Here is a 24,575-nt window from a genome sequence, read left to right on the forward strand (position 1 = left end):
GTGAGATGTTAAGCCTAAATACCATCTCAGATGGAAAAATAGTAAAATTAGAGCTTTCCAGACATGGACACTGTATTCTGTCCTCCAATAGGTTTGGATAGCAGTGATGCCAAAGCCTTTTGTGTGCTCAGCAATACTGTCAACATCCTGTGGAGTCTGAAACTTCTACAAAATGATACTTCTACCAAAATGATACGTTATCAGATCTAGCTGTGCTGCATTCCAACTGCATATAGTGTTTTGGTATTGTGAATCTGATCACCTTGACTTATTATTTTTGATGGGCGTGTGACTGGATTGGTTTATCTCAACTGGTTCCACAGTTTCCTCAGAGATTTAAAACCTTTCATGCCAAACTGAAAGTAATTTTAAAAACCTGACTAGCAAGAACATCACGCTTGGTTATTTCATTCATCAAAATACTGTTAAGGTGTGTAATAACCTAGAAATCTTAGTATCAGGGCAAATATAAAAAATTGAGTCATCCCCAAAATACCACACGGAATCCCTAAACTTAAGCTCCAAAAGCTCAAACCTGAACCTAACAAATTCACCCAACTTCTGAATTTTCATAAGTACAGCCAAGAAATACATGGATAAAGTACCTGCGCATGTGATGGTGGGAGTCCTCTTCTTATATAAACACCAAAAAGAGCATCCTTCCCTAAGGATATGTTGAACTTCAGGAACTGTGGCTGGTTGATATGGATCTGAGACCTCCAAAATACTCCAGGGGGCACTTCTTGGGTGACCTTGCGGCCAACTTCTGTTTCTCCACTATCTATGCTGCTATTCCTAGTGACCCACGGTCCTATAAAATGAAAACAAATACAAATCAACTATTAATCAAATGAGATAATTGCTTTTAATAAAGGCACTTCTAGCAATGCTGCTGTTTAAACCAAACTGCGACTTTCCTAATTTCATCCAATCTGTTGCTGTTTCAATAAAAAAAAGGAAGAATTTGGTCCATATATGCTAAGAAAGAAGGCTTTGAACCTGTTTCCATGGAGCATCTGCAATCTTCTAATTCCTCTGAGCCTTCAATTCTGTGACTGCTTAGAGACTCATTTAAGCACACAGAAATCTCCTTTTGCGCTTTTCAGCTGTCTTCTATGCAACCAGCATAGCAAATTTCAGAAAGGTGAACTGAAGGTGTAATTTCAATCTTAATGAACTGATTGCAAATTTTATTACTATTGCTTTATATAGCAAAGCAGTCCAATAAATCCCCGTTCACAGACAATAGAGTTGGTAGAAGAAATGAAATGCAAGAAGAGGATTTAGAGAACAGTTTCTATACTATAACATGTGTCTTCTTATTCTTTAAAGAAAGTTAGTATAGCTCAATTCACTGCCTTTTAATTCTGTGTGAAGCAGTGAGACTATCTATCTGTAGGTCTCTCTCTTCCCCACAGATAGTTGCAGGGTTAGCTAAAATCCATCTTTTGATGGTTCTTCAGCATGCATTATTGAAGCCAAGATACAAGGCCCTTCTGGTTGAGTGCTCTGGCTTCCAGTCCCTGAAATAGCCTTTAAAACTTGGTGTGAATCTCTTCTGCTTGGCAGCTGACCAGGATGGTTCTGAGGTTACACATTTTAAACGCAGAGTGTGATAGGTGAAGAGTTAGCAGTGCTTTCAAGCTGCAGCTTACAACATTTCATTTTGTGTCCTATATCCTCAAGCGACCTGGTGGTAAGTCCACATTATAATTATTATAACAGATACTAAAAAGACCAGAAAAAGACAAATTTCTGTTGCCATCACAGAAGTCTAACAGTGTCATTAATATCCCTGTTGATACATACTGGATGGTACCAATACCTCAGGATTTGTTAAAAGCTCAGCTGTTTACTTCATGTTTTTGTCATGGTGAAACATCATTTTCAAGATGTGGCAAGCTACTGCTGAAATGTTTTCCAGCACCATGTGAATGTAACAGGATGGCACAGAATAACATATAATTCCAGCAGGTAAGTACATGACAGCTTTTCTGCCCTGGGTATCCTTAATTGAGAGAGCTGCAATAGCACCGCTTCATTTCTGGTTCCAAATGATCTGTTAGCAGCACTTACACTTGTACATAATGAAACAGATATGTTGGCAGTGTCTTCAAGTGGTAAAAGAACGATTTGAACACCAACTGCTACCCAGTTTTTGGTAAATTTTCTTTTTTCATTTTCCATGCTAATGGATCAATCAAACATATATTTATCATTACAGCTCTTAAAGCAACAAAAGATATGCAAAGACAGCCTGCAAAGAAAGGAGAATGAGTTGCTGACTCATTAGTTAGTCCTGACTCTATCTAAGGACATCTGCAGTTGAAGAGAAGCCTCCAAAGAAAAAGCTATTTATAGGTAGCATGACAATAAGCATTACTGTTATAATAAAGGCTGCACAAGGAGTAAAGGTGAGAAGATCAATACACCAGCACCTTTTCCAATATTCCGAATCTGTTCACTCATCAATGACTGACCTGAATTGTGTATTTTCAATTCAGTTGATTTCATGACTGCGACAAAGTCGCTTCAGTCCATCAACTCCAGTGCAAATCTTTGTCAGAAGTCGTCTACCGAGCCAGATGGAAAGCAGGTGTGAATCTGTAGCTCAACTCTGCCTCACCTTAACAGCCATTCCCTCCACCTCCCCTCCAGCCCCTGCACTGGAATCTGCTTCTTGTTTTGGTTCTTTTGAAGCAATACTCTGTTGATCCGACTCTAGCATTCAGTGGAACAGTGGTCCTGTACAGTCAGAGATATGGTTTGTGTCAGCAGCACAAATCCAATGCTCCAAGCAGGTAAAGAAAAACAAAAAAAAAGTAGCTTACAGTTACATTTACCTCACTACATAAACATTGTAATATTTAATCAGAGCTACCAAGTCCTGAGCCAGCTCCCAACACAGCACTACAGCTTACAACACAGAACAAATTTTAAAGAAATGAATCCTTGTTTGAACACTTTAAAATTGACATGGGGTTAGAATGACTTATGCTGCATCTGATTTGCATGTTTTGGTCAACACATTACAGCCTACATAATAAACTAGGAGGCAATACTTTTGGAGCAGCGTTTGTAACTTGAGTTACTTTGCAAATAAGTTTATTTCCTACCATTAAAAGACAGATCTTCAATGGAGGCTCGAGTTTTAGTACTTCTGGCTGAATTTAGCCTAAGCCTCCTTTGTATTTACAAATTCTGTTCTGCATTTCTAGCAGAGAAAGGCTATTTTCAAGGAGGATCTAATCACGTAATGCATCAACCAATATTCTAGTCATCAAGAGAACCAGAGTTACATTCACACTACTTTGGTGCACACCTCACAGGTGACAATATACTGAATGTCAAATTTACAAAAAAAAAAAAAAAAAAAAGAAAAAGAAAAGAAAAAAAAAATTGAATGTCAAAATGGCAATTTATTTTTCTCATGAAAATAATTAAGCTTTAGTGTAAAAATTGCTTAAAATGGCAGTTAAGACCAGCAAACTAATAAAGAATAATCAGCCTAAAGACACGACTGAGGCTCCTAAGACTACTGCAATTATTCAGTTTGGCTAGGCATTATTTTCAGAAGCACCCCCCCCATAGATGTTATTTTCTCCCTCTACTGCATAGCTGACCTACTTTCTACTTGTCCAAACCACTCTTTCCAGAATATTTCAGTGTTTCAAGAAACTCCATTTAGCAATTCCTAAGGACTGTGACAGCTGGAGGAGTTCAACTCAGTAGAGGATTTTAAAAGTGAGTTACGTGAGCATTTATCAAGTGATAGACACATGATGAAGACACATTTAACCCCTCACAAAAAGAAAAAAAAAAAAAAAAAGAACAAAGAACGGAATGGAAGGATGACTCCTTAGTTTCAAGTCTTCATTTTTGGAGTAATGCACATCTCTGCTCTGCATCCAGCCCATGCCATGAGCATGTGAAATTTAGCTGCTGCCTTCTGTCTGGCATGCTGGAAGAGACCCTTATTTTTAATTTTCAGAATTTAATGCAAGAATTCCTGGTTTTATGGCTCTAGGTTACAATGCTGAAGTTGCAAGACTTACAAATGTTTGGAGTCATGTCAAAATATTTTCAACTAATTTCTTGGGAAGGTTTAAGTCCAGCAAGCAAGCAAAGATCTAGTGACTATGCATTATTGAATATATTTTCATAAATTCCTGCTGAATTATTCTCCCATTGTTACAAAACACAAAACGGACACAAGCATCTTGGCAGGACTTCTTGCTTTATTAAAGCAAGAAGAGAATTAAAATAAAGCAAGATTTATTAAAATAAGGCAAGAATTAAAATAAAGCAAGAATTAAAATAAAGCAAGAATTAAAATAAAGCAAGAATTAAAATAAAGCAAGAATTAAAGACTTCTTGCTCTATTAAAAATTCTCACTTCTAACAGTAATTCAGTCACATAAAAAACAGCACAGGAAGGGTCTCAGCGTTGGCTGCATGATGCTCCTTACATCACAAATCAGAAATAACGGACTGAAACGCCAAGTATGCATGGCCACTGAACAACTTCTTAGCCAAGTGACTTCAGTTTACTTCTTTAAAACTTAAGAAGCAGAACACCATCATCCTAGCTTTACATTTACAAGAGCTTTGTTGCGCTAACAGCTTCACTTAAAAACTCTGTCTCTAGAGACTCTTAAAGTAAACCTCTTTTATAGCTTCCTTCAGTCTTCACCTCCTAATGCAGAGCATGCATCTTTCCACCTGATTCACTCCCTCCAGCTATTTTTAGAAGCTTTTCCATTTTGATGGACCACTGCAGATCACATTCAAAGAACATAAACTGCAGTTAAGTGAAGTTACAGATGTGACAGACTGACAAAGCTGAGAAGACCAAAGCAAAGAACTCATATTACCGTGAGCAAATAAACCCCCAAATCATTCTCTCTGCTGTGGGTGGCTGTCTTAGAGTTTTGTTTATTCCTTAACTCTGTGGATACTTGATTTTTCCCCCTGTGATTTCCTCTCTATAAACATCTGCAAAAAGAGAGTTTTAAAAGCGTACTTCTTCTCCGTACCCAGGGGAGTCATTTCAATCTCTCAGTCAAACATATATTTATCAACTAAATAACACTTATTCATTTAAACTGCTGTGTTATTTACCCAGTCGAATTACTATTTTGGCATATACATCTGAAAAGACTGTTTTAGCGCTCAAGCATGTTTGCCTTTGAAGCTATCAGACAGGAGATACATGACAACAGCAAGGCAAACTCCCCCACTTGTCAGTTGGCCTCATCTTCGAGCTGGAGGTCAGTCTCAAGGTGGCAGCTGATACCACATGCCCATTCAGCCTTTAATTTAAATTACGTCAAGCAGTGTCAGCGATGCAGCAGAACTGCACCCACACCGAGACGAGAAAACTTGGGGTTTACAGGCTGCTCTGCCACATCAGAGTCAAAATTTAAAACAATAAAAATTACATCTGGCTACTGCCAGTGTCCTGCTACAGACATCACGTTCAAATGGCAATTACTTCAGTCCTTTGATTGTGTGCCTTTCTAACAGAGATGGCTGTAAGACGTGTCTTGATAATATGTTATCTGGCAAAATATCCGTTCCTATACATCCATAACAAACTACCAGAACAATCTGGATAATCTCAAATTAATTACAAGGAATAAACGTCACCATGATGGTTGAAGAGGTTTCTCCTTCGCTTCTATCCCGGTACCTCTCCACTTCTTCACTGCAGATATAGCTTTCCCTATCTTTAAATCTAACTCATTTTTCTGTTTTTGTATCACTAGAGATTTTTACAGTTGACTCAGAATTCCAATGAGCTGTATGGTATCACTGTGTAATCACTCAATAAAGAAAATAAATACATGTAAGCATTCAAAAATGTATTCCACCGATTTTCTGCCAAAAAACAAATGATGATAATTAATAACGTTTTTAATGATGGACATTTTTCTCCACGTAAGTTTGTTACTCATACGACCAGGCATTTCTTATTATTTCAGAATTGAAAAAAATAAATCAATCAGTATTATGCATTACTGTCTCACTTATTAATTCCTCTGTGCGCTTACACTTCAAAACACCTACTGCTAATTCCTAGGACCCAAGTGAAAAACAGGTAAAACAGACTGACCGCCGGTGCAAAACAAATTCCCAGAACTACAGTAATGTAAGAAGCCAGGAAATGAGGGTTGTCTGCAGAAGCTGCTATGACACTTCTTGAACTACGGTTATGCTGAAGATGCTGAGGTAATAACGAGCTCTATTTAGTGAAGAGGAAGGAAGGAAGCTCCTGAATTTGTATGAGCTTCCAGGAGTCCAGCAAAACAGCATCTGAAACAAAATCAGCATCAGGATTGTTGGCCAGGATAGCATATTTCTATTGTGCTGAAAGAAATTCTGCAAAGGAACCATCTGCTTAAGACCACTGCTCTGCCTCAGCTGCAGCCAAGCAATCTGGCCCTGCGGGTGGAATTAAGAAACGTCTCTCTGCTACTCTGATACACCCAGAAACGTAGGCACATTTTCACATTCCCATGGGCACAGCTTCACAAGATTTGTTGTTTTCAGAATCAAAAGCAAATTATAACTGAAATGAAACGAAGAGCTGTTAGTTCCCAGCGTTAAGCAAAGGACATATTAGCATGGATTCCTGCATCACTGCAATAGTCATCTCTGACGGTGTATAATACAGCTCACCAAGTAACTCTGAACACAGCAACTCAAACCATCATCATCAACACAATCACAGCAAGTAGAAAGAATTCCTCTTCTGCTCTGCTGACCTTAGTCACACACTTTGCTTAAATTTTGGCAGCCCTGGAGACCGGTGTATTTTCAGAAGACCACATCTGCCACCCTTCATAGGGTCCACATTACTATTCTTGCTCACTAACAAGTCAATTAAGATCTAAGTTACATTAGCCACATAAATATTTAGTAAGATTAATCCACCTGGAAAACGACGGCATGTCTTGATTAAACTGAATGAAGATAACGGAAGTGACATTTAAAATACATTGATTGTTATTACGTTTTGATCATCTGTTCAAAGCCTCTAAAAGGAAGCAGTTGGAACCAAAAGATGCATGCAGTTTACACTGTTAATGAGCTTTGAGGTCTGTTTTTTTTTTTTTTTTTTTTTTAAATCTTTTAATTTTCTGCAACATGACAATGAAGTTCCTCCACGTGGCCCCCAGTCCTGATACTTTCTGATGACTGTAGCATTTTCAGAGTCACTGTTCCCAGCACTCAGGACAGGGACCAACTTATTTCATCTGAACCCCAAGCAATATGTAAAGATTCTTCCAATCTAGAGTATTTATAATTTCTTTAATGCTGCCCGTCTGCTGCTCTGATAATATTTTAAATGTTGAAAAAGCACTGCTGTATGCAAACCTTTCAACTCTTTCTCAGCATAATATGGAGAGAGATGAAGACAAGCTACACAGCTTCACAATGACTGCAGACTTCAGTTTTCCATACCAGTGCAAAGCAAATTTCTGCTAAATGAGTAGAATTCCATTTTTTGTCTCCCTAGATCCGATAGGTTTTAGGCATCCATCTCAAGGAAGTAAGTTCAGACCAGAAGACAGTATAAAATTTAACAGAAGACTTTCATTTCTTCATTTTGTTGTTGCCATTGTAGGTACTGAACGTGATAACTGGAAGTAAGTATTCCTCATTGGAGGTAACTGTATTGTTGAAATCTTACTTACTAAAGTGACTCACTAACTGAGATGAACCTGGATGAAGCTGGTTGGTTCAAAGAAACCCAAAGCCAGGAATGTTTGACTATCAGAACATATATTCAAACCTGCTTTTTCCAATTAGTGAACGCATATATAGTAACCAAACTGATCTTTCCTTGCCTATAATTGCCTTTGCTATCTTCTAAAATGCTCATTTCTAGGGTCGATCTCGTACTTTGTTTTCCAGCTTTATGGAGCCTTAATGTAGTAAATCACATAGTCAAAAATACTAAAGAAATTGTTGATTTTTGTTTTTAAAGTAGCATAAAATCTGATGAGTTTGTGAGAACACCAAAGACAATATATCAAACAACAGAAAAAAATCTCTAAAGTGTACTGCAGTTGGAATTGCAGCTGGAGCTACTTATGATAGTTCCACATGAATTACACTTATCTTAGGTGCACTCTGAAATGATTAAAGTTGACTTTTATAGTACATTCTGTCAATTAGAAAGGAAACTGCACATACTGTCAGGAAATGTGTCCAGCCTGCTATATAATTTTAAATTTAGAATATACTCATAGCACAGACTAACAGAATCCAGGCAAACGAAAGCACTTTAAGGTCGCTTAGTTCACCTGTTGGTGAAGAAATGATTGTTCCCAAACACTCTTTTTTTCCCTTTTTTCCTCTTCTAGATTGATTACACCAAAACTCTAACATTATCCTTCTGTAACAGTAATAGACCAACAGGCTTCACTTAGATTTTTTTTTATAAAATCTATCCCATTTCTGTAGCAATTCCACGACTCCAAGGCAGCACCAGCTTGTTTTTTAATGCCCTATGAAGGAGTACTGCCTTACCACTTGTTAAGAAGGTAAAATCTCCTTAATTTGTCGATTAATCTAAATCTCGAGTTCAGCACAGCTATGAGAGCCTAAAGGCAAAGGAAGTCATCCTTTGCTTTCCTGCAGTCAGAGCATGGTGGACTTCCCCTGCGGTTTTACAGCAGCAATGAGGACTTTTCTGCCTGTTCCTTTCACACAACCCCAGCATCAGCGAGACGTGGCGTGCAATTACAAAAAAATGTGCAATTGTGTTTTCTTAATAGTGAATTTTGTTTTCATTCTGATAAGAAAATGTGGTAATAACGTAATTCACGTTTCCCTTAAATTGCATTTTTATTATTTCTTACCTAAATTCAGTCTCTTAATAAGGAACAGCAGATCAAATTGAAATATCTGCCTCTTTTTCCCCGTCTGAATTGCTCTTCTTTAAAATGCCTTACTTGCTGAGTAGGCACAGCTTGTGTTTAAGTGGCTGTTTTCAGACTAGGGGTTAAAGGTTTCTTTGGGAGAGCCATGTTTTGAAAAGAATGGCTTCATCCTGAGCTGTGTCAATTATAAAAAGGTCACTCTCCACAGCCAGAGTCCTGAAAATGGTTGTTGTGTTAAAAGCTGTCAGAGGCTTTCCTAAAAACTGCTGGGGTAGCAATATTAACTTGAACATAATAGAATGAATGGTGAGGTAGAAAAACTTTTCGCTCTTCCCTGCTACAAGAATGTCTGTTTCAGATATTCCTTGTGCTCACCCAAGCCTGTCATTCCCATTACTCCTCTGTGGAAGATTACTTACCTAAATATTTTCTCCTTCCTCCTACAAAATTATCAACGTTTCAGGAACCTTCTACAAAATGTCAGAAGAAAACTTTTCCAACACACTCTGAGGAAGCCCAACTGCAGCAATTTAAGACATAACTAGCAGCGCTGCCTCCTGTCTCCTCCACAGGAGGCTACCAATCCCCAACAGCCGGCATCTCTGTCTCTTGAAATGTGCAATGCTAATTAGAGTAGGGTTGGGATGCACTGCCAGAATTGGCACTGCAGTGCCCCAGGCAGACGAGAACATTCAAATTCAACAATTCTGCTGCCCTACATTTGCACAGAGATGGCAACAAAAAGCTGCAGGGGAGGGAATTTGGAAATGTGTTAAACACTGCAGTTGTCTGCTAAGTGACCATAATTGAGGTCCTAGGCTCTTCAGGTTCCTGCCTCAAACCATAGGGTCTCTCACCTGTGTGCAATCTGGAAAGAGTTCAGCAGCAATACAAACATTCTGCCAGGTACTTAGGGATGTGCTGTTCATCCACTGCGTGACCTACAGTAGGAGACGGAAGCCAAGCCAACAAGCTGCTGTCTGAAAACCTACAGTTGTCTTGCCACAACAAGGACGCTGCATTCCAACAAAAGGAGGAAGCCAAAGCTGGTGCCTCCACAGAAAACATAAAGAAGCAGAGGTGCAGCAGATCTGCAATTTGTAAAAGGACCGGGCATGCCAAAGAACTGAACTCAGCTTTGCTCCCAACACCACTTTGGCTGAGATTCGTCCATCCATCCCATGCACGTGTCCCGCATTAGCATTTGTTAGCTTAAGGCTTGTTTCGGGGAGCAGCAGGATGGCGTGGGCTGTGGGTTCTGAGCAAAGTGATGCTCAGCTCTAAACAAAGCTGTGCTGCAGACCCGCACGGAGCACTCTCACCCTGCTGCATAGCACTCCGTGGGCACCTGGAGCTGGACGGCCACGTTCTGCCTTACTGCGGCTCTTCTGGGAGCCAGGGAAAGCCGCAGTGCTATGCAGCAAACACCTGAACCTCATCATCATTAGAAAGCATTCAACTGAAATGTTTAAAAGCCTCTCTGTGATAATTTCCCTCTCTTTTTTTAACGTATGCTTCGTAGTCTAAGAAAGCGTTTCTGGTTCCAGACATTTCCTCCTCGCTGCCCTCGCTCTTCATCCTCTACGGCACGCGGTTTTCCTTCAAGCAAAGCAATAGCAGCAACGTGCGGCGTGCAACGCTCCAGAGCAGCACGGGCCGGGGCTCGCCATGCGCTCGCGGCCGGGCGCGCGCCGAGGGCCGCCCGCAGGCCGAGGCCCCGCAGCTCACCTCTGCCTGCAGGTGGCGCCGCCGCTCCGTCCTCCGCGCCCGCCGCGCCCGGCCGCAGCCCGTTGCTGAAGGTGTGTCCGTCCGCGGGCTGCAGCTGCCAGTTCAGCCCCAGGAGGTGCATCGCTGCCGGAGACACAAAGCGGAGCAGTGAGGCCGCTGCACGCGGACGGGGAGATGGGGGGGAGATGGGGGGGCGGGGGGTGGGGAGAGGGGAAATACAGCTGATTTCGATTAAACGGCTTTTTGGAAAACGCTACGGCGGCTCGTCCCGGAGGAACGTGTGCTAAAAAAAACAAACAAACAACCAAACAAAAACAAAACACAACGGGCAACGACAACAAAAATCAAAACACAAAAGAAAAGCCCGATGACTCCCATCAACCCGTTCCGTTCATTTCTTTATCGACTAGCGGATCGGTTCGAACCCCGGCAGGCGCCGGGACGCTGAGCGCCGCAGGCGGAGCCGCTCTCGGAGAGTCGGTGCTGCCCCGCGTTATATCGCGTGTGGTAATGCCTTCACTGATGGTAAATTACCGTTAGCTGTGCGTATACTAATAGCGTGCAATTATCTCACGTTTATTACAACGTACCGACACATCTTATCGTTTCTGTCTTAATTCTGCGGGTTACGCTTCACCGACAAACCCGGCTCGGCCGATCCTCCGACCGAGCGCGAGGAGCCGCGCCCAGCACTGCGGGCATCCCGGCCCCGCACCGCACCCGGCCCCGCGGCCACGGCCGGCGCTGAGGATTCTGGAGTGGGAGAAGGGCTGCTGCAGTGCCTTCACAACAGCGTGAGCTATAGGCACAGCGGCAGGGGCTAATTGAATAACTCCTGTGCATAATGCATGAGACTTGACAGGTCTGAATCACTCAGCTGTGGATTTATGTGCATCTTCACTTTGTATAAACAGAAGCTACCTGAATACATCTCCATACTTCCATCATATTATCCCTGTGGCATCTTCCCGATGCAGAGTAGAGGCGGAGGGCTGAAAAGGCCACCGTGCTGTTTCCGTTCACTTCTGTGTGCTCCATCCTGCTCTCTCGCTCACTTCCCCCACCCACAACTCAGTATTTTCAGTTATGTGCTGCAGTGGTGTTTGAGGGGACGCGCTGTCAGCTGGCAGAGAACACCAGCATTACAATGATGGGCACCATCAGTGCTCCCTCCTGCAGTGTCAGACCCACGTGAGCTAAGTGCCACATGCCAGCACTGAGGTGTGGACAGGAGCAGCAACTGCCAGCTGCTGCGAGCTTCCATGTCAGGGCAAAGCAGTTCCTGCAGAGCTGCAGTTTGTAGCTCTGGAGGCACCATCGGACACATCGCCTCGGAACGCACGGATCCACAAGAATGGGACTGATCCATACGTATATTCTTACAAATGAAGAAAAATAACCAAGTATGAACCTGAAATGATGCTTAGCTGAGCAACAAGTCAGAATTTATTTCTATAGAAATAAATTCCTGGAAAGTTGACAAAAAAGTTGTATCGGATCAAATGTTTTATTCAAGTACAACTTTTTTCGCTTTGCCAAAACAAACGTTTTAAAGAGCTTTTCAGCCCAATCTCAAGCAAACGATTTTCTTTTCAGCATGGCAAAGCTCACATAACAGGCAGATTGCTGCCTGGCCCCGCTGAAGGCAGACACTGCATGGCAGCACAGGGCTGGGCCCCAGCCTGCTGCCACCAGGCGTCCTGCTGCGCCTCTATCCTAAGCAAAGGGCACTGCAGATTCCCAGAATGAAAACCAGTGGTGGAGAATTAGACTTTGGTGTTTTATCCTCTATTCAAAGTTGCAATTATTTCTTTATTGCAGGTGTAACCATAAATGTAGGTCATTTGAGGAGATGAAATTTTGTTGCTTCAAGTATGAACCACTCTTTACAACAAAGAGATAAAGAAATCATAACTAATAGCCTGTCCAAGAGAATTACAGTTGCTAACTCATAATTACCAGGTAGATTTATACAACGAATTAAAAAAGATATTAAGGAAAACCTTGATCCATCTGCTTCCAAGTTTGCCATGATTTCATTAGTGACTGCACCGCTCGGTGTTTTAATCACAAACACACGAGGTAGGTGCAATTACAGCTCCTTCTTAATGGGGCAGGGGTTTGCGCATCTGCTGCAGCTCCCTGCAGAGCCAAAGATGAGGATCTCCTGCACAGCTCACGTAGCCATTGCTCGATCCCCATCCTTCCAGAAAGACAAGCGGAATCATAAATGTGAGGAGTGTTCATCTTCCACCAAGAACACAGTGTGAAAAGTATGTCATGGGGGCCTGCGGGGAGAGATCCGTGTTTGTACTGCACACAGCTAGCCTGAATAGCAGCTAAGCAGCGAGAACAAGGAGATACCTATTCCCTCTTGCTTCAGCATGACACGAGATGGGGAATTTATATGATTAACCTTTTGTTCTGTTAATCAAAAAAAAAAAGCCTCCAGCAAAGCAATAAGCAGAAGCCCATTAAATTAGAAATACTGGGATCCACTCAGAAGTTGAGTGCGTGCATATCAGACAAAAAATTTGGGCTTGAGAATTTCTGTCCCTTCTCTGCTTATTTCTATTGTTGGTTTTTATATTTGTTTGCTGTTTCAAACAACACCTAAACAACCTGTGATGCCACGACTGCCTCCTTTCCCACACTCTGGTCAGGTTCTGACCACAGTTTCTCTCTCCTGTGGCTATCTGTCCACCAGCCAGCTGGGCTGGGACACGCAGTCAGACCCATATGCTGAGACAGACTGGAGACCTGGCACTGGGGGCTGCCTGGCGCCCACAGCTGTGGCCTCGCGGATCACCCAGGGGAGCACTGCTCTTCCACACCAGCCCACTTGCTCAGACACAGTTCCTGAGCTCCACATATGGTTTACAGATTAACCCTTCAGAAGAAGTGCCATTTTATATTATGCTTATGATACATTTATATATTATTAGTTCTGTATATGTTTTGTAGGTATTTAATTGCATTTGTTTGCTTTCCTCCTCAGCATTTAAACACATTCTCCACGTTCTGGGTTTGAATTTCAAACATTGAGCTTGTCACAGTTTATCTGGTTCATTTAACACTAACATAAGCAACTCAGGAGACTGAATTGTACATTTATATTCTCTAACAATGAGACTACAGCAACACATGAAATGAAACCATTGAAATTTAGGTAAAAAAAACAAAACGTACCAAAAAAACCCCCAACACAAGAAACCAACCTTACCACAGCGACACGTGCACACACGGTGAAAGCACATAAAACTAGAAGCTAAAGCTGCATGTCCATCAAGAACAAAAGCAGAGAGCTAGTTTAGCACTAAAGGTGGTACAGCTGTCAAGTATCAATCTACGACTTGCATATGGTAGAGGTTACCAGAATGAATCACACCTTATTTTAAGAAATCCCCAAAGGCATACAGATCCCCAGACAAATGAGAAAATTTACATTTGAAACTTTCTTGAATGTTCTCTAAGACTCCTCTTTAGTTCAATCCCTCTTTGTGGCCATAGCCCCAATTTTCACACCAGTCAGAGCTCAGTCTAATGGACAATATTTTCCAAGCTAGGAAAGCTCTCTGTCCTCCCCTGGCGCACATTTTTCTAAAATGGGAGACCTTTGGTCTTTTCATCCACTGGAGTACTGTAACTGAGAGCCTGCCAACAGGACAGAATCAATTTTTGCACTTAGACCTTCCCTCTACGGTACTCCTTAAAAGGAGGAATACACAGATGAACGATCATCACGTTTCCCATTCCTAGTGCATCTTTCCAGTTAAGGACTGGGAGATACACATCACTGCTTTATCAGGAAATTCAGTATTCCCGAAGCAACTCAAAAAGTTGGGAAGATTATAAATGTGCCCAGAATAATGAGTGTTCCTAAATACTAACTTTCCAAGTTGCTATGCGTATTGAGCAACTGTAAAGCACTTCCCCTTATCTACTTTACTCCGTGAACCTACCAAACTATGATCTCACTTGGTCAGCATGTATCTAGACATAATATTCTATTAACTTCAGCAGCTTCATCTTTTTTCATGTGAAAAATAAACTGGTCTGCATCAAAAACAACATTAGAAAACAGACACTAAAAGCACATTTGCTTTATGCAGGTTATTCTATCACAGGGGAGTGGACACTCTAGAAAGAATTTCCTTTCTGATCAGTTATGAAATGAACAATGTGATAACTCTTGTTATTCTGATATATCTAATTAGTACTGAGTAACAAAAGTATGATTTCCAAATCAAGCCTAAGAAATCATGGACAGGATGAAACAAGAGGTTCCTAATAAATCTTAGCAACATAATTTTATAGTGTATATGTTTAAAAAAATTCTGCACATGCATTTTTTTATTATGTTATGATGCATTAAAAGACTATCCTGACTATATAAATTGAAAGTGGATGTGCAGATAGACTTTTGTATAAATATGATAGATCATTAAAACAACATACCGTCCATATAGCTGCATAAGGTGAAAGAAGCTTAGCATTTGATTCCTCTGTGAACATAATACAGATGGGTGACCTGAATGACTTGGCAAGAATAAATGTATCCCAAGAAATTAAAAAAAAATAAAAAATAAACCATGATCCCTTGTGATCATGTGCCCCTATTACAGTGGGAATTATGATACATCGCAGTTAGCAGCCTCTCCTGCACAGGTGTTCTGCACAAGAATGGCAGGAGTCTGAAGGTCAAAAATGAGGAATAGGGGAATTGCCCATGAAAAGCTTACACAGTGCCTGGGAACATTGTGCTTGGCTCTAACTGATGCTCTCTAGCTGGGTAGCAGGGATTATTGGGTGGGTGTAATGACAGAGGTAAGGAGCCTTCCCTAGGTCTTGACAATTCATGTTAACACACACACATAACCAGATCTTGCTAAATTAAGTTTCAATTGAGAGCCATATTTTGGTAGCGTCTTCTAATTATTAGAAACTGAACATGGAGAACAGCTAGCCTTCATCAGATGTGCAATTCTGCAAGTGTTCATGTATGCAGTATGTCTGCATTGCAGACAGTAAAAGCCTTTTCCCACAAAGGGATTTGGCAACATGTGCCTGAAAAAATCTTCAATAAGTCTTGGTTGTTTTGCAGAGGCTTTTTTACCTTTCCCCAGGTAATTCTGTTGGCCAGTCTTTGTCTGCATGTGCAGCAGAGGAATACAAGCACTGTCAGTACACAGCTACAATGGGCTGTATGGCTTCTTATATTAACAGATGACAGTTGTTTAAAAGAAGGCAGCTGGACCTCAGGACCTGGACTTGCAATTACCCAAGGCTCCTTTGTGTTCTGTTACTGGCAGAATGGGACAAGGTCCACAGAAAGTTGTAAACTGTGGTTCCTCAGGTTTAACATATGATAAAGTGCTTGGAAAGTCATTACCGCAGAAGTGAGACTTCGCTATTCAAAGAGAGCAGTTTTGAAATGAATGCATGTGAACAAGTTATCATTTCTCTTTGCTAGATATACACTAATGTGTTTCCTAAATTTCAGGACTAGCTGCCAGAACTTTCAGTTCTTCCCTGTTTCTCGACATTCTTCTGAACTTTCATAATGAGATAATTTACTCTCAGGAAACAGAATGGTTTTAGTTCCATTGCAGTCTGCTAAAAAAAAAAAATAACTCAAAACCAAACGTGATAGTTACACGTGAATTACCAATGAAAGAAATGTGTTTGATGCCTACACAAACAATGTTGATGTCACATTGGGGTTTTTTTAGGCAAGCAGAGCACAAGTAAACACCATGCTGCAAGACACCCAGTGTGGCTGGAACAAAGATGCTGGAGCACTCTTCAGGATCTCTGAGAGAGCTCAGTAGATGTTATTGTGTTCCCATACCACCTTCTCAAGGCAAAACAAAGCCAATGGACTGCTGGGTGGACAACTGTCTTCTTTCTTACGTTATCTACATGACCTTTAAAATAATATTTAAAAAAAAACTGAGGGTAAGGTTCCAAAAGAAAACCAGGCCATGCCAGGTGGGGACAAGTCTGCTGCTGATGTGGCATTGTTCATGGCAAAGGCAGAGCAAGAACTGCATAAGGATGTAATGCATCTGAGTGACTGCACAGTCAAGTGGCAGACAAAATTCAAGATTAAGATAAAAAAAAACATACTGGAGAAGAGTAGCCTTAGCTCCATGTATAAAGAAACGGTCTTCGAGTATAAAATAATGGTCTCTCAGCTGGCTGTTTTCAAACAGAAAGTTTGAGCTAAATGAAAGTTCTCTGAAATCTAAAGATCTCTAAATCTAAATCTCTAAATCTAAAGTTCTCTGAAAATTTCAATTCAGCATTCAAGTACATCAAAAGAGAGCATCAAACATTGAATCACATGGGAAAAGTGAACAAAGTAAGGAATATTGCCATGACTCCTGACTGCTTCTCAGAGACAACCCAAAACCAGAGGTTGGAACATCAGTGGGGAAAAGTACATATCTGCTCTGCTTGTTCATACAAGACATCCGCATTAGGATGCTGGCAATAAGTTATGAGGTTATTTGACTTTTATCTGACCTGACACAGCTGTTCCTACACGTATACATCACTCCTTGGTGTATCGACGTGTCCCCGAGTTCCTTGACACGTTTGATGTATTTTTATCCCCTACACTGTACCACGGCACATCCTCTACCCATCCACCAGCCCAGACACACCAAGTGATGTTTAGATCAACACATCACAGGCAAACCTTTGAATTTTTATGCCACAAAGCATTTCCTAGAAGCAGTGTGATTTTTAGGTACCCTAGGGCATAAGCTTCAGTACATCTAAATGAGCTGGGAATGCAGTGTATGAAATGGCAAACAAAGCTTGTTTTTCACTTTGCACATCTCAACCTTGTGTAGTTATTCACCAGCACAACAGTAAATACCCTGTTTAATTAAGAGCAAAGAAAAGCTATCATTACAAGAGAAGTATTTTTTAAAATATCTTGCTGGAGATTTCAAAAGCACAAGAGATGAGACTTCAGCTGTAACATTTTATGCAAGACACCTAAGGTTAAAAAAGTCTCTATACTGCCAGTTCTACTACTAACGATCCTACAGATGTCGTGTAAAATATTTGGATGCACTGATCACTCTCTCCTCTACTTGTGAGCATTCAGTTGTTTGCAGCAAAGGTTAAAATACTGTTTCAAACACAGAACACTTGATCTAGATTTAATATGATTATTGTAGAATTTATACAAAAAGTATGGCTTATTGACCATGACCACTACGTTCAACAACAAATGGACGGTTCATTTCCATAGCCATGAATTCTCAGTAAATCATCACTGTGCTATTTGGTATGCATTACATGTTCTTAATAATTTTGAATAAAAATTACATGTGGGAATTCCATTTAAAGCACTACCAAAATGCACAACTTTAGAAGTCACAGCTCTCGCTATTTTCAACAAAACAACAGGCATTTCTGGATTATGGCTAGAGAGCCCAACAAAGAACCTTTTTTTTGGTCTTATTTGTCCTATATAATGTTGAACACGATATCTTCTTAATATTGGTTTTCTTTTTTTTTAATTTACAGTTTTAAGAAATGGAGAACTTCACTAACTACAGTGCTGCTTATTTTTATATCCTTTTACTTTTTTTTTTTTTTTAAATTTCTCCATCTGTTGAATTAAACTGATATTGTTGTTCATCTGCATTTCTATTTTCTATCCTTAACTGTGTCTGACCTCTTCAATAGTTTTACTTAAATAATAATCATAATCTTAAGCTTTCCAAAGAGAAGCACAGTCTGTCTCTTTGTACTACTGGGAATATCTTGAGGAATACTTACTTACCCAGCAGGCTTATGACACAACACAGGTAACACATACCAGGCTGTATGTTCTACTTGCCTTTCTGCAGCTGCCGAGCGAATACAACTCTATCTTCCCCTTCATAAGAGTGGTCTTATAAATATTATCACAGTAGAACTTGAATTTTGATGCCTTGCTTTCCAGGACATAAGCAGAAGGAAACTGAGGCAGACTCTTATTTCTGCCTCTGCGCTTTGCAGTGCCAGTGCTTGCTGAGTACAAGGGCAGCTCAGAGCTCCCCTTCGTGGCAGAGATGTCAGGCATGCTCTGTCTGCTCACCAGGGTGACACAGGGATACGGTGCCTTTCTGAAAGCACAATGGAAAGTTGACTTCAACAATCTTACCCATAGGAATGCAATCCTCAGGCATAATTTCACCCTCAGCGTGTAAACTCTTCTAGATAACAAATTGTTTAGGGCAGAGCTCTTGCTTTATGAGGCATTTCTAACCCCAGAAGCATTCTATAGAAATACCATAAAAAAATCTATGAATGGGTGCATTGTTATAATAGGCCAAACTTCTGCTGAGATTTACTAATTGCTTTCATTTGAATAAATGTTACTGAAGATGAAACAGGAAATGGAAGGAGAGCCATAAGATGTTTGATTGTCACTCTGTTCATAAGGAAGAAATGGGGGGACCCAAAAAAACCTTTTTCTTTTTTTTTTTTAATTTAAATTGTTCACACACTCCCTCCAAGCTAACTGATTTCTTTCCTCATGTACGTCAGTAAATTGAAAGGAATGAATTTTCAAAGCACAGCATGAAAGATATGCCCACAAATCCCATTAGTGGTAATGTGATTTGTCTGCTTATCTGCCATGCAATGCTTTGAAAGTTCATTCCTCTATATCCAACTTCAGCCTTTCTACTTCCAAAATACTTGAAAAGCTTACACACACACTTGCTGTTACTTTTGGGGATGGCAGTGGGGAGCAGGTATGGCTCCCCATCCTCAATTCCAAGGGTAACGACAGAGCCTCCGACTGCAGGAACAGCAGTGCTACCTTGGATTGCTCTCAGTTCCCCAGGCATTGTTCTGGCTGGGACTGACAAAGAACTCTTATTTTATACTTTTTAACTTTTCTCTTTTTGGTCCTGAAAACCGAAATGTTTTGATTTTGTGCCACTTTCTGAGAGACTTCTTTTCTGTCACAAGAAGGATAACAGTATTGCATGCTACCTTCACAATCTGGAATCTCACAACAAAGACCTTAAAGGAAGGCAGAATGCAGTGCACTATTCATTTATTCTCATGACAGCCCTTAGATTGTAGAGAGCACAGAAAACTGGCACAAGATTAATCAGTTCCACAGAATGTATAAAATGAACTCACTCCTTATGGCAATTTAAAGAGCCAAGGCTGCAGCCTTTTTGGTCTTGCATCTGAACTAGGTGGTTGTAACTAATCAGAAAGGTGTTTATATTTGTATTAATTAACATAGTATCTTTCAGCCTGAAGGGTCCCACATCACACTGCAGAATATCCTCACCGCCAGCACTGCCAAAACACTGCCACTTCTGAAAAAGGCTTAATAGCAGCAGAAAGGGATACTTTTGACAAAAACACAATAGAAACTCTAATTTCTCAGAGCAACTGAGAGCATTTAATGTTAACACAAAGCAAATTGAATTCAGTTTTAATTTCACACCTAAAAGGCACCATTATCACGAATGAAGTACTCTATTCTTTTCCAGAAGGAAGAACCTAGCTGAGAACTGAAACTGCAGTTTCAAGGAATGTAGACATCAACACGCTCTCTTACAGCACTGGCACCCAGGTTTACAAGAATTACACTATACACCTGGAATTGCAACTTTACTTTTATACTAACTGTAGTTCTAAGGGATATCATGTCAAACATTTGCTGGACTATGTTCGTCTTTCAAAACTGCAGCTGCAGCTGCATCTCTACAAAATGCTGGACGAGGCTCTGCTCATCTCACTCTTCCAAAGCACCGAGACCTTGAACCTCTGTCTGTTATACATATTGATTAAAGAAATACTTTTTTACCTTTACTGCTCTTTAGCGTACACTACATGAAATTGAACTATGTAATTATGAATGGCCAGATTTCTGTCCTCAGTGCAAGACAGAGCAGTTTCTCCAGGCAGACTATATTCTCCCTTTAACAGAAATTATACAGAATTTATTGAATCACGTGAATGTAAAACATTGAATGGGTGAGAAAATGTAAGGTTTTACTCTCTACACAAAATAATTATTGAATGTAGAAGTTCATTACAGAGAGAAAATAAATGAAAAAAAAGATGAAAAATAAACACGATTTCTTTTCCTCTAAGCTTCTCGCTCATATTCAATACTAAGTACTGTTTATGCTTCCTTCATGATGGGCTTCAAGAGGTATATTACAAACATAGCCTAAATTGCACCTTGGAATTAAGATACAATTACAGATTATATTTAGCATCTAGGCAGAATTACACTTGATACATGCCTTGCAAAGCTGACGTTTGTAATGTATTTGGAATTAAAAATTCTACTGATCCAGAATAGAAACATACTTGAAAAATAAAAATATGGGTTTTATTTAATGGATGTCTTATACAAAGAAACAGTCAGGCCTTCTAAGTACTATTCCTGTTATTTAATAGTACCTTTTTAAAAAGAAGTAATTCTAAAACTGTATTTTAGTTATTTTTGAGAAATTTTATCTCTTCTCCTTACATGATTTCCAATAACCATTTCTCATAATGGGTTTACTACAACTGAGACTGTAACACCTGAGATTCTAATACCTTTTCTACGAGGACAGGGTGAGAGCTGTGGCTGTGCAGCACGGAGAAGAGAAGGCTGGGGGGAGAGCTGAGAGCAGCCTTCGGTATCCAAAGAACAGAAGGGACAGACACTTCAGCTGGGTCTGCCGTGATGGGACAAAGGGAAATGGTTTCAAACTAAAAGAGAGGAGATTTAGGTTGGCTATAAAGAAAAAGTCTTTTACAGTGAGGGTGGTGAGGCACTGGCACAGGCTGCCAAGGGAGGTGGTGGGTGCTCCATCCCTGCAGACAGCCAAGGCTGGATGGGGCTGTGAGCACCTGATGGAGCTGCGGATGTCACTGTTCACTGCAGGGAGCTGGATTAGATGACTTTTAAAGGTCCCTTCCAACTATAAGGATTCTATGAGTCCGTTGTATTTTCAGTCTTATGCATGCTTTACTCTTGGCAAATTTCCAAGTTTGAGGTTTTCTTACTTATCCTCATCAGTAACCAACAGAGCAGAGACTGAAGGTTTTCCCCTCCTGCATCCATGCCTTCTCATTGTCCTGCCTGGAATTCCAGAGCAGGTGAGAAAGTGCGAGCTGCAAGTGAGGACATGGTTGCAGGAAGATCACACCGAGGAGGAAGTACATTAAGGAATAAAGAAATCAATGACAAGTTAATTCATACCAGGAATTTAGTTTTAGATCACAGTCTTATCTTTAAATTGCAGAGCTGCAAGTTTTCAAAATGCAGCAATAGACATTTTACAACAAATTTGTGTGTGCGTGTGTGGGAATACAGGATTAGCAGATAGATCACCAAAACATCCTGTTATACAATTTCACTGGCCTATATAGCAATGAAGAGAAGCTTGCGTACCCATTTCAAGTCCTGAGAAACAAGCCTGACAGCACAACAGACTACCTCAGTCCATTTAGGCACTGTGCATAATGGCAGATAATTAAATATAATTTAGATAGCTAAAACCTGCTTCAACTAGGGAACACCATCATAATATACACTTAATTAAATAATAGTAATTTTTATTATTTTCTTTATCTATTATACCTTAAATCTATTATACCTTTTATCATGAGTTTTTACGGCTGGCTCAATTTGATTTTCTTCCTGATACAACAAAATTTATAGCAGAGATAATAGAGATCTGTTACAGATGGAGCTGCTGTCCACAACAGAAAAATGAGGGCAAATTATTGTATAGGGCATCTGATGCATGATCATTTTAATGAAGCTTTCCATCTCGCATACAAACGGCAAAGCAGCCAATTCCATAGTCTGAGGTCAGCAATGCACAGAGCTCATCAACAGTCGGTTTGGAGCTGTTGAAAATCAAGGCCCATTGTAATCAAGGTCAAAACTGCCGCTGACTTCAGTGGAGAGAGCTTCACTTCAGAGCTCTTCTGTTTAAGTACTGGAGACTGTGAATATCATAACAATGCCTGGAAAAAGGGCATTTTCTATAGGCAAGAGCAATGAAGCCCACAGAAAAAACCTTTACCTTCCGAAGTCAACAGTTTTAACTGCATTAGCACATGCATCACTGTTTACAATTAATGAATTCGAGAATAAAATATGAGCTAGTTTACACATCCACAAATACCTCTGACTCCAGTGACAAACTCAATTCCATATACTTTACACAGTAGAACCAAATTGCATTAAATAGGTAATAAAATCAATTTTAACATATGCGACAATATTACTTAAGAATACCAATAAAGTAAACAGGAGTTGCCCCTCAAAGACAAGACCACTTAAGCTACAAGGGGCAAAAAGCAACAGACACTATCAGGAACTCCACGTTAATATTTAGCAGCTAGCACTCCAGTTCTGCTTCTCTGGATGGCCAACAACCAAACCAGCCTTACATATCTTTTTTCCTTTGACTGAAGGAGTAAACGCTACGTGTTTAAAACAAAAATCACAAAAAATGACCACACTAGAGTCAAAACCCGTCTAGCTTTTCAGCCTTACTCTTCACTGTTACATTTATTTCCCTTTTGTTTTGCTTTTGAGTATTTGCTTTCTCTCAGAGCAGGTATCAAAGCTGCTCCTCAATAACTTATAAGAAAAACGAGGAACTCCACTGTGTCATTGTGCCTGACAGGTTAGTGCAGCTTATTTACTTTCTTTCACAACATTACTAATTACCCAGAAAGTGCTACAGCTGAGATTTTTCCCTATTAGTTTCAATTTGAGGAAGATGCATTTGATTTTATGGTCTAATAGAGAAAATCTGCTTCTGTCTACTGGACGTGGCTATCCATACTAATCAGTGAGAAAGAAAATATACACAAACTTAATTTTGTTTGGATACAAACAGAGAGTAGAATCAGGACACTATCAAACTTACCCATCAATCTTCACAAAGCTCACCTTCTGGGACAGTTTTAAAGAAATCTGATAACTTACAGAATTATTTCACCAATTTTCCATTTAGAATTGGTCCATTTTTGACATTTTTGCATTCTCTAAACAATAAACGATGACACTCAGGATCTCTGTTGGTTCATAACATTGTTTCAGAAATCTGCTCACATCCCGCGTTTTTTGCAGATTTTACACAAACTGCAGCTCTCAGTTCATTCTTGAAAAATGTTTTAATGTTTACACTCAAGTCCTCAGAGGTAAACTTTCAGTCCGTACACAGGGATTAACAAATTGCCCTCCTTACGCTGTGTTATGGAATTTTATGCAAAAGCAGTTCTCCTTCCAGAGGGCCAAAGGCCGCTGGGGTGGAACAGTCTCTGGAGGACTGTGCTGTTAGCACTTGGCTAACACAAAGCACCGTGAGAAAAATGGCTTTCACACTGTGCTTTCTAAGCTGCAGCATTACCCACTGCAGTAAGTAACGAAGCTGAAACGATCAGATATTGTTCTGAACAGTACAACTGACTGCACAAGGGCCGCCGAGGTCTGAGGGAAGGATGCATTATGTTCTGCTGTGTATTTCTGAGTCAGACCTATTAGGTTGTTTGAACATTTACTAAACCAGTTTTGTATTTGAAATATTTTCAGAACTTATCCTCCCCACTTTAGTGCTGCAGACACAACACACCCGCCTGCTCCCTGCCAGGCAACCATGGGAGGGACTGGACGAGCCGTGGCTGAGCACTCTCACTGCAAACAGAGGATGCTGCAATTATTGTCCTGAGAGGCTAGAAAGGAAACAAGGCTCTATGCTGACAGCTTAGCTCGGTGTGAACTCTCATTTTTCACATGGAGCTAATTAAAAACTGAAATTAGTTAAATATGGAAATGACACTTGCAAGCACTTAAGCTGAATTCTGGCAAAATCCCTCTAGAGCGCTGTGACGCTACCTGCTGCTTCAGAACTCCCCAACTGAATTTCACAGTTAAAAGGCTGAGCAAAGGGAAAGTTATTACAC

General features: G+C 40.4%; 1 protein-coding gene across 20 annotated transcripts in view; it reads right to left on the reverse strand.

Annotated features, from left to right (window-relative positions):
• TENM2 (teneurin transmembrane protein 2) overlaps positions 1–24,575 on the reverse strand; it is a 979,011-nt gene that overhangs the window by 108,715 nt on the left and 845,721 nt on the right. For 17 of the 20 annotated variants that reach the window (XM_090150611.1, XM_090150610.1, XM_090150609.1 and 14 more), the window contains 2 exons: positions 10,620–10,742; positions 606–811 (listed from right to left, as the gene is read on the reverse strand). In XM_090150611.1, the coding sequence (XP_090006737.1) occupies positions 606–811; positions 10,620–10,742 (329 nt within the window). The remainder of the gene's footprint in view (positions 1–605; positions 812–10,619; positions 10,743–24,575) is intronic. The other 3 variants (XM_090150624.1, XM_090150623.1, XM_090150621.1) reach the window with 1 other exon arrangement.

Source organism: Phasianus colchicus, chromosome 15 (assembly GCF_987193195.1).
Source record: "Phasianus colchicus chromosome 15, bPhaCol1.hap1.1, whole genome shotgun sequence".
Lineage (NCBI taxonomy): Eukaryota > Metazoa > Chordata > Aves > Galliformes > Phasianidae > Phasianus > Phasianus colchicus.